At 38.2% G+C, this 15,847-nt stretch overlaps 2 protein-coding genes across 4 annotated transcripts in view; one reads left to right on the top strand and one right to left on the bottom strand.

Moving 5' to 3' along the window:
• Positions 1-4,068, bottom strand: part of LOC115222871 (IST1 homolog) — a 37,982-nt gene extending 33,914 nt beyond the window's left edge. Inside the window, exon 1 of the mRNA XM_029793243.2 lies at positions 3,553-4,068. Coding sequence (XP_029649103.1) covers positions 3,553-3,821 — 269 coding nt within the window. The 5' untranslated portion in view covers positions 3,822-4,068. The remainder of the gene's footprint in view (positions 1-3,552) is intronic.
• LOC115223005 (ufm1-specific protease 1) lies at positions 949-15,404 on the top strand. Of its 3 annotated transcripts, none has more exons than XM_036511758.1 (6): positions 949-954; positions 8,371-8,505; positions 9,505-9,702; positions 11,841-11,943; positions 13,341-13,411; positions 15,234-15,404. In XM_036511758.1, the coding sequence occupies exons 2-6, from the start codon at positions 8,395-8,397 to the stop codon at positions 15,375-15,377; spliced, it is 627 nt and encodes a 208-aa protein (XP_036367651.1). In that variant the 5' UTR covers positions 949-954; positions 8,371-8,394; the 3' UTR covers positions 15,378-15,404. The 3 variants fall into 3 exon arrangements, with proteins under 3 accessions (XP_036367651.1, XP_029649289.1, XP_029649290.1); XM_029793429.2 differs by lacking the exon at positions 949-954 and adding an exon at positions 4,224-4,284; XM_029793430.2 differs by lacking the exon at positions 949-954 and adding an exon at positions 4,265-4,288.
• Positions 15,405-15,847: the final 443 nt, after the last annotated feature.

Raw genomic sequence — 15,847 nt, 5'->3', positions numbered from 1 at the left:
GTTTTGTCGACAAATTACGACAATGTTCTCCATCGAAATTTCTTTCTTATAATAGTTTAATTAACAAACAGCCATGCCATCCTACTATAACGAAACTAACGAAAGGGGGTGCGGTCCATATTCTTTACGTCCGCCGGTAAAGGGTGGATGTAAAAGGTTTTGGGTTTAATGGATTCATACTCGCGATTTAGAACACTTCTGGAATGTCAGTAACATGATTACTTACAATAAATAACTAAAACTCAAGTGGGTTGGTTGCAATATGTTGTGTCAGATGATAGAAATATACAGAGTACAGCTCTCTAAAGTAAATTGACTGGTCGAACAAAAAGCAACGAGGGATGTGAGAAAGCTTCTATGAAATGGCAGCCTAATAATTCTCCTTCAAATTATACACAACTCTATCGTCTTTTAAAAACAAATGGGAAACACACTGAGGATTTCTTCAGTTTCGCTCACAGATTTTTAAATTATTTTTTAACAGTTTGAAACTTCGTATACCGGTCATGGGTATACGATGTCCATTTTTTTTTTTCCTTAATGGGACAGTTAGGACGGATTATTGTACATCGAATGTAAGCTTAATCGATACTGATAGATGGTTAAATAAAAACAATAATAGCAGCAGCAAAGGCTTAACGAACTAACAAGGAGCTAGACTCAAATGTGGTTGCCCCACCTGCCAGAACTAGCAGTCAAATCTCTTTCAAAACCCACACACCCTTTCGTCTTAAGAAGGAAAAGACACGTTTCATGTAACGTCAGGTAATTCCAGATACACTAGGTATGAATAATAAATGGGATGGTCACAATTTGGAACATCTTTTGATCATGACTGATCTGAGGGTTAAACAACATCAACACTCTAATTAACTTGTCAGAAAATATTTTCTCGGTTGCTAATCAATAGACTATGAGTTACTCATTAAGGATGTAGTTGGTTTATATTTTAGTGTCAATCAACTAGGGCGGGGTGTTAACAACTGTAAACGCCTATCTTTCGTTGGGGTACGACAGAAATAAAACTCCAAAGAGCCTCTGCTTAGAACCCTCTTTTAAACAACATTACAGAGTTCCCGGGTAAAAACAATGCACTTGGGCCCTTGCATACCCAAACCTAGATTAGCACAGGACCCTTAGACCCGTGGGGTACTACCGAGTCTGCCTATGTCTAAAGACAGCATTGCCTCTACGTGGTCGATCGGTCGTTCGAACTGTTAAAAATAGCAGCTAAATTCCCTCGAATCACATTCTACTGTCATGCAGCTAAAGATAGCTTTAAAAATAAATAGATAAAATTTTAAGGTGGAATGGTCAAAGTTGAATTCGATAAGAGCTGGTCTGAGGCAAAACAATAACCGAAAAAAAAAATAATGGAAACTTATTCCGTACACTCTGAATTAAAAGTTAGAGAGGAGTTTGGAATAAACATTCTAGCTCAAGTAAATTCTTTTATTCAAAACGAAAAAAAGATCACAATCCCGAAAATTAAAAGTAAATAACTTTCATTTTCATAAATTCTATTCTTCGTAACTTCTTGAAGAAACTCCACCTAAAAGACGATGCTGACTTCAGTAAAATTCGAAATCATAATCAAGAGACGGCTGGTTATATTTGTGCTAGTTTTTAACTTTTTTTTCAGCCGTCCCTAAAACAAATTGTTCACAGCAACAAGAAAACGAACGACGACATTTAAGATCTTTTAAAGGTTCAAAGGTGTCAGAGAAGAAGAAAAACAACATTTTGGAAATTGTCAAAATATGAGGGATGGTCACGAGATGTGAGTCATGTCACTGCAGTAATTCTTATTTACAAGTAGAAAGATACGAACACACACACTTGTAGACATACATATATGTACTTATATGTATGTATGTGTATATATAATATACATACAGACATACATATATAGATTACTGTAAAGTGTCCCATCAAAATACAGACTAAACAACTGAATGTTTGATGGTTACTTACAGGCTTGTAATCAGACCTGTTCCGACCGTGACACTCAAGCTTTACATTCATTCTATCAATATATCTGGTTACAATACTCAATGTACTCTTACTTAAAGATAGAAACTTTAAAAAAAGTAGCAGGGGTTAAAATTTGAGCGAAATTTGGCTGTTATAACTAAGTGAGTGGAGCAACAATAGCATTGCATTGCTTTGAAATTATTTAATGGGTGGTGGTGGTTTTCGATGACGTTTTGGGTGTGAAATGAACACAGGAAAACGGACGTGTGAAAAATAAGTACGACATTACATCAGGTGTGTGTGTGTATATATATATGTGTGTGTGTGTACAAACATACATATGCACACACACTCGCAAACAACTCAACACAAGTTGTTTGGTCAGTGAAAACTGACTGTAGGAATTGGCAAGTTCAATACCTCACAAAGACCAGTGGTTTCATCAGGAAAAAGGGGACACACATACACAAACATAGATGTATACATACACACCACACACACCCAAGGGGTGGGGGCTCATGAAGTTTGGTTTACAGTTTTAGACAAAGTGAAAATTGGTAGCAACCCTCTTTCGTTAGATTCTACAGAAATATAGTTGGAAGGTCTACAGAACCCCTATCTTTCCCCTTCCTGTAGAAATTAAAAGATATGTATGTGTGTGTGGTGTTTATAACACATGTTATGGAACTAAGGTGTCCGCAAGTCAAAAACAGGTACTCCAGTGTTTCAGACAAGTTTCTTATTTTAGATTACAGAGTTTCCTTACAAGAACAGTCAAGTTGCTTATATATATATATATATATATATATATATATATTATATATATATATATATATATATATATATATATATATAAGCAACTTGACTGTGGTTGCCCCACCTGCCAGAAATTATAGGTGAGCTGGCAGAAACGTTAGCACGCCGGGCGAAATGCATAGCCGTATTTCGTCAGCCGTTACGTTCTGAGTTCAAATTCCGCCGAGGTCGACTTTGCCTTTCATCCTTTCTGGGTCGATAAATAAAGTACCAGTTTCGCACTGGGGGGTCTATGTAATCGACTTAATCCCTTTGTTTGTCCCCTCTATGTTTAGCCCCTTGTGGGTAGTAAAGAAATATATATATATATATATAATGGATTCTACCAGTCGGTTTTGAAGGATAAGTGTCCAACCGCGAGCTGTTAAAGATACTCGATACATGATTTGTTTTCGGCTGTGACGGCAACTAATCCAGGAAACGGAGAAGTCATATATGTATATATATACATATATATATATACATATTATCTTCACCAAACAATATGTTACAGGTTGTGACATATATAACTAGTCAGGATGTTAACATCGGTTTCGCGTTGAATATTGCCACCAGACAGGCAATATAATGACATCGTGTGTGTATAATGTGTACAGTTTAATAAAAATAACATCAGGAACACAAGTTTAAGACGAATGTTGAGAAAATAAAAATGTTTAAGAATAGCTGAAGGACCAAAAAATTAGGCAATGTATTGTTACACACACACACACACACAAATATATATACATATATATCATACACACAGAAATATATACATACTTTTGTGTTTGGATAAGTCCGAACCTGGCCAACAATAGATCGCAGTACATCTCTAAAAGTTCCATAGCTTCGACCAAATAATCTTCCCGAATGATGTGTTCAACACGGATCCGAGCCCTGTCTTCTTTACCATTGCAAATATAGTCCGCAATTTCACGACGGGCTTTTTGAGCAAGTTCAGCTTTCTTCTTTTCCAATAATTTGAGTCGATTGACCGTCAGACGAAGGTTTGTGCTCAACTTGGTATAGTTAGGACCTGTCCTAAACATTTTGTCTGTTTTTATATATATATATATTTATATTTGGTATTTTTTCAATCAAGTGAAGCACGAAAGGCGATTAGTTTTGTTATGGTTATATTTTTTCCCTTCCTCTCTCCCTAAAGATGATCCACAATAAGAATTGACAACCCACAAGGCCACAAATCCAAGGCCGATCCTTCCGTCTAGGTTAGCAACCACCCGACTTCATACATTCACTGTTGTTGTGGTGGTGGTGTGATAGTGAAATGAATAACTAGGCTCACTTCCGAAATATTATTTACATTAAAAAAACAAAACATAATGAATTCATATATATTTAATAATTTTTTTAACAATATTTAATGAAATTTTTATACGTATTTCTCAAAGAAAAAGCAAAAAGATTTAAATCTCATCATCCCCCCACTTCTTCCTCATTACACTGATGTAATTTCTGCGGAATATAACCGGACGTTGATGTGTTATTAGTGTATGTATGTCTTCGAAAGATCTTCGTTCTTTCATTCTTCCTTTTTTTCTCGCTTGAAACCGTTTCCTTCACTTTACTCACGACGCTTTCTATTTTCCACGTTGTTTTCATTAAAATTAGGATTTTCTTTTCCTGACATCCACTTAACTATATATTTTTCTTCAGGCAAACATACTTTCGGATTTAGCCCAGCCTTCTCCTACAACCCTAGGCCAACCAAGACCTTGCGAGTAAATTTGGTAGATGGAAACTGAAAGACACCCATCGTATATATTATGACGTGTGTTTGTCTCCACCACCGCTTGACAACCGGTGCTGGTTTGTTTATGCCCATGTAACTTAGCAGTTTGACTAAAGTGATTTGATCAATATACAGGTTAAGCCCCGGTCGCGAAAACCAAAAAAAAAACCCGGCCTACTAGGTGTAAAAAAAAGTGTAGAAAACAAAAATTTCCGCAAACGAACGGGGGTCGGGTGGGGATGAGGACTTTCGGAAATTTCACAAGATCCCATTTTTCCCTCCTAACTTTCAGGAAAATGGATATATATTTATGAAATTTTATAGAAATACCATTCAAATGGCACAAATTGCTATTATAAAAAGAATTTCTGGGGAAAATGTTTTCGGAAAATTCACACGATCCGTTTTCTTTTCTTTTTTTTTTTTTTCGTCATAACTTTCGGGAAAATGGATATCTTTTGATAAAATAAGTACCAGACTTTTAAGGCATAACTACAGATGTATACCCCCACTCCGTCTTTGTTGCCTCATAACTTCCAGAAAAATGGATACTTTTTAACGAAGCTTTCAACAAATAATTACTTAGATCTTGTAGACTGAGTGTATGTAAAGATTTGCTGGAAAAAATGGTTTTTGAGGGGTTGAGGAGAGGAGTTTCGGAAAATTTACAAGACCCGACATTTCTCCCATACACACCTCATAACTTTCAGGAAAATGGGTATTTTTTAATGAAATTTTATACAGATACCTTTCAAACAGTTTAGATTACAATTACAAAGAAATTTGTGGGCAAAAGTTTTTGGAAGGAGGCGGGGTAAGGAGCTTCTGGATAAAGGAGTTTCGGATCAGACGGCCCACATAAGTCGGAGTTTCTCCGTTTTGACGGGGATTTTTTCCAATTTCATTTTGCAACAGTCTTCGGGAGGTATCTTTTCACGAAAAAAAAGAAAAAATTTTGAAAATTTATGATTTTTTTTCACTCCCACCACCTCAGTCCGGTCCGATTTTGGCCACCTTTTTTTTTTTTTTTTCACTACGCACTTAAAAGCCGCGAGAGAAACATTTTCGGTTTTTAAAAAAATGTTAATAATTTCAGAGGAAAATGTGTGATTTAAGGGGGACCTGGCTATTGTTTCTAACACATCCCAAGACTTCCCTCGTTTCTTTCTCACTCCCACATCTCGCACTCATACACGAAGGGGTGCTGAAAAGTTCCTGACTTTAAGGGTGCCGCGAAAGGCCTGGTTGAAGGCCCAACCCTCCGAGTTCATTTTATAGGGCCTAAAAAACTGAAGGACCGCTGCAATAAGTTTGAGAATCTGAGAGGGGACTATTTTGAATAAAATCATAATTAACTGACCCTCTTGTATTTTCTTTTACCCAAAGCCAGGGACTTTTCAGTAACCTCTCTTACACGAATGCACACATGAATGTGTATGTGTGTGTACAACGGGCTTCTTTCTAGTTTCCATTTACCAAATTCACTCCCAAGGATTTGTCCGGCCGGGAGTGGTAGTAGATGATATAATCCTGAGGTTTATTGAAAGATTAATTTCATATCCTTGGGGACTCACACTCTACGGTTTTTAAAATTATTTTTAGAATTTTCATTTTTATTTCGTGTAATTTTCTGACAATCAAGGGGAGATAATGGCGAATTATATAGCACAGTAAGGCTAAGTTTGTAATTTAGACTAAGTTCTGACACACAAACACACAGTAGTTAGGACAGCTTTGAATTGTTAGTAGCTCCCTCCAACATTACCACCACCATCACTATTGGAGCTGCATTTTGCCACAGGATCAAAACCCAGGACTCAGTTGAAGATAGGAGAAATGTGTTCCATGATGAGGGAAGTTGCCTTTGAGTTAATAATCAACAACAAAAGGAATAAAAATGGCATGAAGTAACCAAATGACACTGATATGGCTACAAATTTCTATGATCTTCTTTAATTATTTTGTAATGAGATAAATAAGAGAGTACAAGATATCATCATCACCATCATTGTTCGACCGTGGTCGAGACAATGGAATTTACCATGTTGCGCCAGACTTCACGGTCCATCATAGCATTACGGAGGTCCTGTTGCTGGATGCCTGTATCCCTGGAGATTACATCAGGGTAGGAGAGTGTGCGCCCTCTGGTGTTGCGAGTAGATGGCTTCCAGAGGAGAAGAGTAGAAATTACTTCTTTTTCAGCTCTACAACAATGTCCAGCAAACTGGACTCTCCTACCCTTCACAAGAGATGACACAGGTGGTAATTTCCCATATATTTGCATTTTAGTTGGATGGCGCCTCCACGAGAGATTTTGTGTACAAGATATAGTGTGTTTATGCGGTGGTCTGTGCTGCTGAGTAACAAGCTCACCCAAAGGTTTTCTAGTTCAATATACAATAGAGAGCTGTCTTAAAATACAATGTTTATTCGTTACTATAAAGCAGTGCTTTTCAACCTTTTTGCTGGAGCGGAACCCCCAAGAAAACATTTCACTGGCTCGAGGAACCCCTGTGCAATAATTTAATTGTCTTATGCACACATATCTGCAAAGGAGAATTAAAAATTACTGTCAATTTTAGCATTTTTGTAACTTCTTGCAGAACCCCTGAACTGTACTGGCGGAACCCTGGTTGAAAACCACTGCTATAAAGGCTCACCTCCACTTCAGTGTTTTACCTCTTCTGATAACCCCTTAGGGGTGCTGAAATTTCGACAGGAACTTTTGTTCTTCTAAAATTTAGGGAAAGATCTAGTTGGTACCAGCATACAATGGATTTATCTTTTGCATTACATTCCAACTTTTGACAAGGCAAAGAATGGTAGCAAATTTTATTCTTATTCATTAAAATCGTGAGCTGGCAAAATCGTTAACACAACAGACAAAATACTTAGTTGTACTTCATCTGTCTTTACATTCTGAGTTCAAATTCCACTAGGATTGACTTTGCCTTTCATCCTTTGGGGGGTCAATGAAATAAATACCAGTTGCGTACTGGGGTTGATGCAATCAACTTTACCCCTACTCTTAACACTGCTGGCCCTGTGCAAAAATTTGAAACCATTATTCTTTTCTACTCTAGGCACAAGGCCCGAAATTTTAGGGGAGGGGCCAGTCAATTAGATTGACCCCAATATGCAACAGGTATTTAATTTATTGACCCTGAAAGGATAAAAGGCAAAGTCAACCTCAGTGGAATTTGAACTCGCAACATAAAGACAGATGAAACACCATTAAGCATTTCACCCGGTGTGCTAACATTTCTGCCAACTTGCCGCCTTTGAAACCTTTATTGTTGTTGTTGTTGTTGTTGTTATCTTACTAGGGTCAGCTTTGCCTTTCCCACATTTGTGGGGTCAATAAAATAAAGTACCAATCAAGTACTAGAGTCAATGATATGGACAACTTTGCCTTCTTTCAGAATTGCTGGCCTTGTGTCTAAATTAGAAACAATTTATAAAGAGCAGAGAAGGGGAGAAAAAATTCATTAGTATCAGGAACCATGGATGGTTGATTTTTTTTTTTTGCTTTCTTTTATTTTTTTAATATCATCATCATCATAGTCATCATTATCATTTAACATCCATTTTCCATGCTGGCATGAGCTGCACAGATTGACAGCAGTTGGCAAGCCAGAGGGCTGCACTGGTCTCCAGTTGCCTGTTGTGGCATGGTTTCCACAGCTGGATGCCCTTCCTAATGCCAAGCACTTTAGAGAATGTACTGCATACTTTTTACATAGAACCAGTGATACAAATGTATATTAACTCATTAAATAATTTTGATTTGTCATTTTCCATTAGATCTTTGTTGAAGCTTATTTATTCTGCCTCTATGCTTCCAGTTTTCTAATCAGCAAACCAATCTGATGTTACTGACAAATGTTCACTGCCACCTCGACAGACCTGAACAGAACGCTGTCCTAGTGAAGGGAGACTATCAGTATTATCATTATGGCTGTGATGGTGTTAATGACACAGTAAGTATTGTTGTAGTTTTGGTTGATCTCTTACAAAAGTTGTTACAAGAAACTCTAATGTTGTGGTTAGGTTTGGGGGATGCAAACAGGAAAAATAGAACTCAGAAAATGAGTGCAAGTATAGCTGTGTGGTAAGAGACTGCCCCCGGTTCTATGATACTCTCTTTTACTCTTTTACTTGTTTCAGTCATTTGACTGCAGCCATGCTGGAGCACCGCCTTTAGTCGAGCAAATCGACCCTGGGACTTATTGTTTGTAAGCCCAGTACTTATTCTAGCGGTCTCTTTTGCCGAACCGCTAAGTGACAGGGACGTAAACACACCAGCATCGGTTGTCAAGCAATGCTAGGGGGACAAACAGACACACAAACATATACACACACACTTATATATATATACATATATACGACAGGCTTCTTTCAGTTTCCGTCTACCAAATCCACTCACAAGGCATTGGTCGGCCCGGGGCTATAGCAGAAGACACTTGCCCAAGATGCCACGCAGTGGGACTGAACCCGGAACCATGTGGTTGGTTAACAAGCTACTTACTACACAGCCACTCCTGATGCGGACTTCCTGTTGTAAAGTGATTTAAATTAAAAACTTTCATCAGAATTTCATGTTAATTTATGTTTCATAAACCAACTTAATAATGTTAATTATTTTTACTAAATTCATCATAATTTTCAAAATTAATTAAAACAAATGCAGTGTATTTCAAAAAGATTACGGTAACAAAGAAGTTAAATGGTGGAAAATGTGTTCGTATATTGGAACAAATTTCATCTTCCAAAATATTCAGGTTGCATTCCTTTCATCATATCATCATCATCATCGTTTAGCGTCCGTTTTCCATGCTAGCATGGGTTGGACGGTTCTACTGGGGTCTGTGAAGCCAGAAGGCTTCATCAGGCCCAGTCAAATCTGGCAGTGTTTCTACGGCTGGATGCCCTTCCTAACGCCAATGCCCTTCCTAACGCCAAAAATATTTCTATTTCAGGGATGGGGATGTGGCTATCGGACACTCCAGTCTCTGTGTTCTTGGGTTACTCACCAGAAATCGAGTCGAGCTGTTCCAAGCATCAAAGAAATCCAAGAAGCATTAGTAGAGATGGGAGATAAACCTGCGAGTTTTCTTGGATCGAAGCAGTGGATCGGAAGTTTAGAAGTTGCCATGTGCTTAGATTACTTTTATGATGTAAGTCTGCAAATATAGTAATTATTCTAAATAATTATCATCATCATCTAACATGTGTTGTCCATGATGGCATTGGTTGGATGGTTTGACCAGAGCTGGCAAACTGGAGATCTGCACAAAGTCCCAGTCTGATTTGGCATAGTTTCTACAACTGGAACTGGATGCCCTTGCTAACACCAACCACTTCACAGTGTGTACTGGGTGCTTTTAACACAGCACCAGCATGAATGCTTTTCACATGGCACCGGCACAGGACTCTTACAGGCCAATCCTCTTCTCCAGGGGGTGTTGAGTGGCTTTAGCACTTCTGCTGTGGAGGACTTATATACATGTATGTGTGTGTGTGTTTATATATATATATATGTATAAGCAAAAACAATTGCAGTAGATGTTTGCAAGCCATTTAAGAACACACAAAAACCATTAGTTTCACTTCAACATTTAAACTTAATTTGTGTCAAAATATTTTCGTCACTTTGAAACCATGACCTGTTCACTGACAAAACTTAATGTGTCAGCTAGGGATTTAAGGAATATTGGCCAAAAATTATTTTGGGAAACCTAGACAAACAAGCAAAGCCATTTTCACCACCTCTGGATTTCCTCATGTACTGAAAACCACCAGAAATCGAATCCTCAGGACCATGGCTTCCTTGTAAGAACCCTTGAAACTGCTTCCTTTAATGCCCTGTCACAGGAGTTTGAGGCTTCTATGGGCCCAAAAGTACATGACGTTAGACATGAGTTGTGTTCTGTTGACTGACGAAACCAGGGCAACCCTTGATGGGCCTAACAGTGGGAAAATGGTTGGATCTATTTTGGAGATGTGCATCACCAACATTTACAAAGTTAACAACAGGGTAGAGGAGTCATGTTGTGGGCTGGTATCATTGGGGATAGACTTGTTGACCCAGTCAGGGTGCCTGAAGGGATCAAAGAGGCCACGGCTACCTACTGCAATCTCCTGAAGTAAGTCTTGGATCCCTGGCTGTCACCTCTAAGGAACCTTGTATTCATGCATGACAACATTTCCTCCCATTCTGTTAGGACCACCCAAACATTCCTAGGGTTTTATGGCATACAAGGTGAAAGATTGATAGTGTGGCCACCAGTATCTCCAAATCTTAACCCTATAGAAAATCTTTGGTCCATCATTAAGCAAGATGTTTATGCCGATGGACACCAATTTATGTCGAAAGATGTCTTATGACTGACCATCAAAGCTGCACCAGAGGCAGCCAGGGCTGCTACTATTAAGAAATTGACAGATACAATGACGAATAGGTTATCTGTCAAAATGGCATTCATGTGGCTAAATAATTCATTATGTCAATCAATGTTATAATATTATTATGGTTTTCTGTTAAATATATACTCAATGTACGCTTAATATGTATCATTACCCTTCATTTTCTGAAAAAAAAATGTCCAGATGGGCCATTTTCATTCAAAAGCTATTAGTGTGTTCACCCAAAAACTGAAGAATCTGAAATAAAAAAGGAAAGGACATTACACAGAATGGTGAAAACATAACAATGGTGTTGCCATAGTGTGAAAACCAGCTGGGAAAAGTTTTATTGCAATCAATACACAGAAAACTGAGAAATCCTAAATTTCACTCCTTAGCTATTAGCATGGTTTCGGGTGTATATGTGTGTGTGTATTTATAGACTTACCTACATATATATATACATATATATATATATGCTTGTATGTCTCTATGAATGTTGATATTTCAGAAGGCTGGAAATATTCTTTTATTCTTATATTTGTTTCAGTCATTTGACTGTGGCCATGATGGAGCACCGCCTTTAGTCAAACAAATTGACCCCAGAACTTATTCTTTGTAAGCCTAGTACTTAACCTATTGGTCTCTTTTGCTAAACTTCTAAGTTATGGGGATGTGAACACACCAACATTGGTTGTCAAGTGATGGTAGGGGAACAAACACAAACATACACACATACATATATATACACAGGCTTCTTTCAGTTTCCATCTACCAAATCCACTTACAGGCTTTGGTCGGCCCAAGGCTATAGTAGAAAACACTTGCCCAAGGTGCCACACAGTGGGACTGAACCCAGAACCATGTGGTTGAGAAGCCATTCTACAAATAGAATTGTTTTACTTTTCAGGTTCCTGGGAAAATCCTACATGTTACAGATGGCTATTCTTTGTCAAATCATCTTGAGGAACTGGATTGGCATTTTCAAAACTTTGGCTCACCAATAATGATGGGTGAGTCACTATAGTTTTATGTAATCTACATTTGCTACAATATTTCGGTTTATGCATCATGCTTTTGCTTCAAATAATTTCGAAAACAGTAAAGAATTTAGTAACATCATCATCACCATTTTAACATCTACCTTTCCATGCTTGCATGGGTCAGATGAAGTTCAGTGGGGTGAAGTTTCCTACAGCCAGACATCCTTCCTGTCACCAACCCTCACCTGTTTCTAAACAAGGTAATAATCACCCACTCTGTTGATCAAAACACAATTGAACACCTGTGGGATGAAATCCAGAGACCTGCCGAACCAGGTGATCCCAAGGCCAACAACTCATGTGGAACTGGAGGCAGTTTTCCTCAGGATGTGGGCACAGGTGCCAATGGCTTTTGTGAACCACCTCATGCACTCCATATACTGACAGTGTATGGCTGTTTTGAACACCCAAAGAGGCCATACACAGTATTATTAGTATTGGTAAGTACTAATAAAGCCTTATTAGTATTAGTAAGTAACCAGCCATACACAGTATTGAACATGTCATGCCCTACAATCTTAATGTGCTGGATCTGCCCATTACCAGAACATGACAACAACCTAGAGATTGTGGTCAAAGTGCATCCAAGAAATTGACTTTATCAGATTTATCAAAATTTATTTCTGACACAATGCAATTAAAACATATTTGACAGTCACACACGTCTTGATTTTCTTTTGCAGTTCAGTGTACATACAAAGATATATTTATGCATACATACATATATTAAAATTATAATTATGTATGTATACACACATGTACATATACAACAGCCTTCTTTCACTTCCTGTGTACCAAATCCACTTAGAAAGCTTTGGTCAGGTCAGGGCTACAATAAAAGACATGTTGTGGGACCGAACACAAAATTATGTCATTGCAAAGTAAATTTCTTAAGTACACAGTATTTAAAGGGAAAAATTTGACAAGACAGTCAGTCACCGGCTGACACTCGCTGACAATACATCGAAGAGGCCTGGGAACAGAAGAAAGAAGACACGCACCCAACACCAGAAGCTGTAGACACCTCCAAAAGAGGGGGCCCCGCCACATCAAAATGGTAGAGGAGTAGGGGCCGAAACCGGACGTGGTTCCTCCTGATGATGTCTTGAGCTAACTGGATCCTATAAAGGAGCTGTTGTGGTAGCAGACCACGAAACACGGTTGAAATTCTTCCATTCCACTCCTAATTACTAAAACTTTGAGGATATGATGCTTGGTTACCTTTATCAGACTCCACTGTCTGGTCTGCAGACAACTTCCTCTCTAAAAAGACACCCTAAAAATGATCATGTTAAAAAAAAAACCACAGAAAACCCTCTCAGAAAAAAACAAAATCAGTCTCTGTTCTCTTTCTATTATTTATTCAGGTGGTGATGATGATAACTCCTCCAAAGGTATATTTGGAGTCAGTAGAGCATCTCAAGCCTTATTAGTATTGGTAAGTAACCAGCTAAAGTAGTGTATCTCACCCTTTTTTTTTTAAAGCTCAGTCCCCACTTCCAGTGAATGGCCCTTTACAAACGTCATTATCCCCCACCAATGTGTTGCATAAAATATAAAAATCACTGCAGACTAACTTTTATTAAACAAGCTAATTTCTTGCAATGGCTTATCATCCTTGTCTTCATGCTATCCCATTGCAGCAACCGTATCTTTAAATTTTTATGGAAATTACTAAAGAAAGACAAGTACTTATATAATTAAATAGTATTAGCCCTTCTGGGTATATCATCAGTCATGTTTCTGCTCATTGTTAACACGATGTTGTACTTCAATCTTGAATACTCTTAACTTAATCTTGGTAAATTTTGTTGTGTCTTCAGAGAGTCATTCTGCTTTAATGCCTTATTAATTAACACACTCACTTGTTCAATTTCCACATGTCTATAGTAGAAGACACTTGCTCAAGGTACCATGCAGTGGGACTGAACTCAGAACCATGTGGTTGGTAAACAAGCTACTTACCACACACCCATATTATAAATAATTTAACATGAAATTCTGATGGAAAGTTATAATTTAGATCTCTTTAAAACAGGAAGTTTGTATCAAAGAGCCAGATTGTTATCAAAAGAATTAACACCCACATGTCTGTCTCCAAATGTTTACCTTTGTGTTGGTGGAGGTTTGTAAAGGACATATATTTCCTAAGTTAAGCCTTTGGTGTTGAATCCAGCCATATTTGGCCAAAATATTCTACTTGTTTTATGTTCGAACTGGCCAGATCATACCTCTCACACCTACCCTGCAATGTCATTCTAAAAAGAAGCATTCACATCATTGAAATATCAAAGCTGCAGAATAGTGCATGTGTAATTCAAAACAATGTAAATAAATATGCATTACATTTGACAGAGAAATCTGAATGCTAAAGGATTAAGAAGGATCTGGCCCAGGGATAATATTGGTTTCACATTTCGGCACAAGGCCAGCAAGATCGTAGGAGTTGGGGTAAGCCAATTACATCAACCCCAGTCCTCAAGTGGTATTTATTTTATCAACCCCAAAAGGGTGAAAGGCAAAACTGACCTCAATTGAATTTGAACTCAGAATGTAAAGATGGACGAAATGCCACTATGCATTTTGCCCCACATGCTAACACTTCTGCTAGCTTGCTGCCCTCTGGACCAAAGATAATGTTGAGAGTCAGTGAAGCTACTGAATTTGCAACAGATAGGAATCCACAAGAGTCGTAGATCAGCCAGTGTTGAATACTCTTTGCTCTTTTACTTGTTTCAGTCATTTGACTGCGGCCATGCTGGAGCATCGCCTTTAGTCGAGCAAATCGACCCCAGGACTTATTCTTTGTAAGCCCAGTACTTATTCTATCAGTCTCTTTTACCGAACCGCTAAGTGACGGGGACATAAACACACCAGCATCGGTTATCAAGCAATGCTAGGGGGACAAACACAGACACACAAACACACACACACATATATATATATATACATATATATACGACAGGCTTCTTTCAGTTTCCGTCTACCAAATCCACTCACAAGGCATTGGTCGGCTCGGGGCTATAGCAGAAGACACTTGCCCAAGATGCCATGCAGTGGGACTGAACCCGGAACCATGTGGTTGGTTAGCAAGCTACTTACCACACATCTACTCCTGCGCCTGAATGTACAACATTCCTTAAGATGTGGGCTTTCTTTTCATGAAACACATGAATACTTGACATTGAAGTTTTTTATGTAAACCTTTTCACTTTCCATCTTTAGTTTTTCTAAACATATTATTATTTTGACATTTCCAGGATCCTCATTTTTATGGTAAATCTGTGACAGAAGAAAAACTAATAAAGGATGAGTGGATAAAATGGAAATCTTTAGAATCTTTCAAAGGAAAATCTTTTTATAATTTGTGTCTACCACAATTAAAATCAAATGAACTGCTGTAATAACAATAAAGATTTTTTGAAATGTTATTTGTTACCCATAACAACCATTTTTTTCTTCTTCTAATCATTTATTACTGTTTTGTGTTTGAGTTTCAGATACAGGTAAACACTCACTTTCCAAACACTGATATCCTGAACCTCTTATAATCTGCACTAGTTCATGAGCGTGTGGAGGCACAATGGCCCAGTGGTTAGGGCAGCGGACTCGCGGTCGGAGGATCGCGGTTTCGATTCCCAGACCAGGCATTGTGAGTGTTTATTGAGCGAAAACACCTAAAGCTCCACGAGGCTCCGGCAGGGGGTGGTGGTGAACCCTGCTGTACTCTTTCACCACAACTTTCTCTCGCCCTTTCTTCCTGTTTCTCTTGTACCTGTATTTCAAAGGGCCAGCCTTGTCACATTCTGTGTGTCACGCTGAATCTTCCTGAGAACTACGTTAAGGGTACACGTGTCTGTGGAGTGCTCAGCCA

Source organism: Octopus sinensis, linkage group LG21 (genome assembly GCF_006345805.1).
Source record: "Octopus sinensis linkage group LG21, ASM634580v1, whole genome shotgun sequence".
Taxonomy (NCBI): Eukaryota; Metazoa; Mollusca; class Cephalopoda; order Octopoda; family Octopodidae; genus Octopus; species Octopus sinensis.
The sequence above is the reverse complement of the archived record's forward strand: the minus strand, read 5'-3'. Positions and strand labels throughout refer to the sequence as shown.

Coding starts and splice junctions, on each gene's coding strand:
- LOC115223005 (XM_036511758.1), top strand. CDS start 8,395: ATGTTACTGACAAATGTTCACTGCCACCTCGACAGACCTGAACAGAAC. Junction 9,703..11,840: donor GCTTAGATTACTTTTATGAT/GTAAGTCTGCAA, acceptor TTTACTTTTCAG/GTTCCTGGGAAAATCCTACA. Junction 13,412..15,233: donor CTCAAGCCTTATTAGTATTG/GTAAGTAACCAG, acceptor TGACATTTCCAG/GATCCTCATTTTTATGGTAA.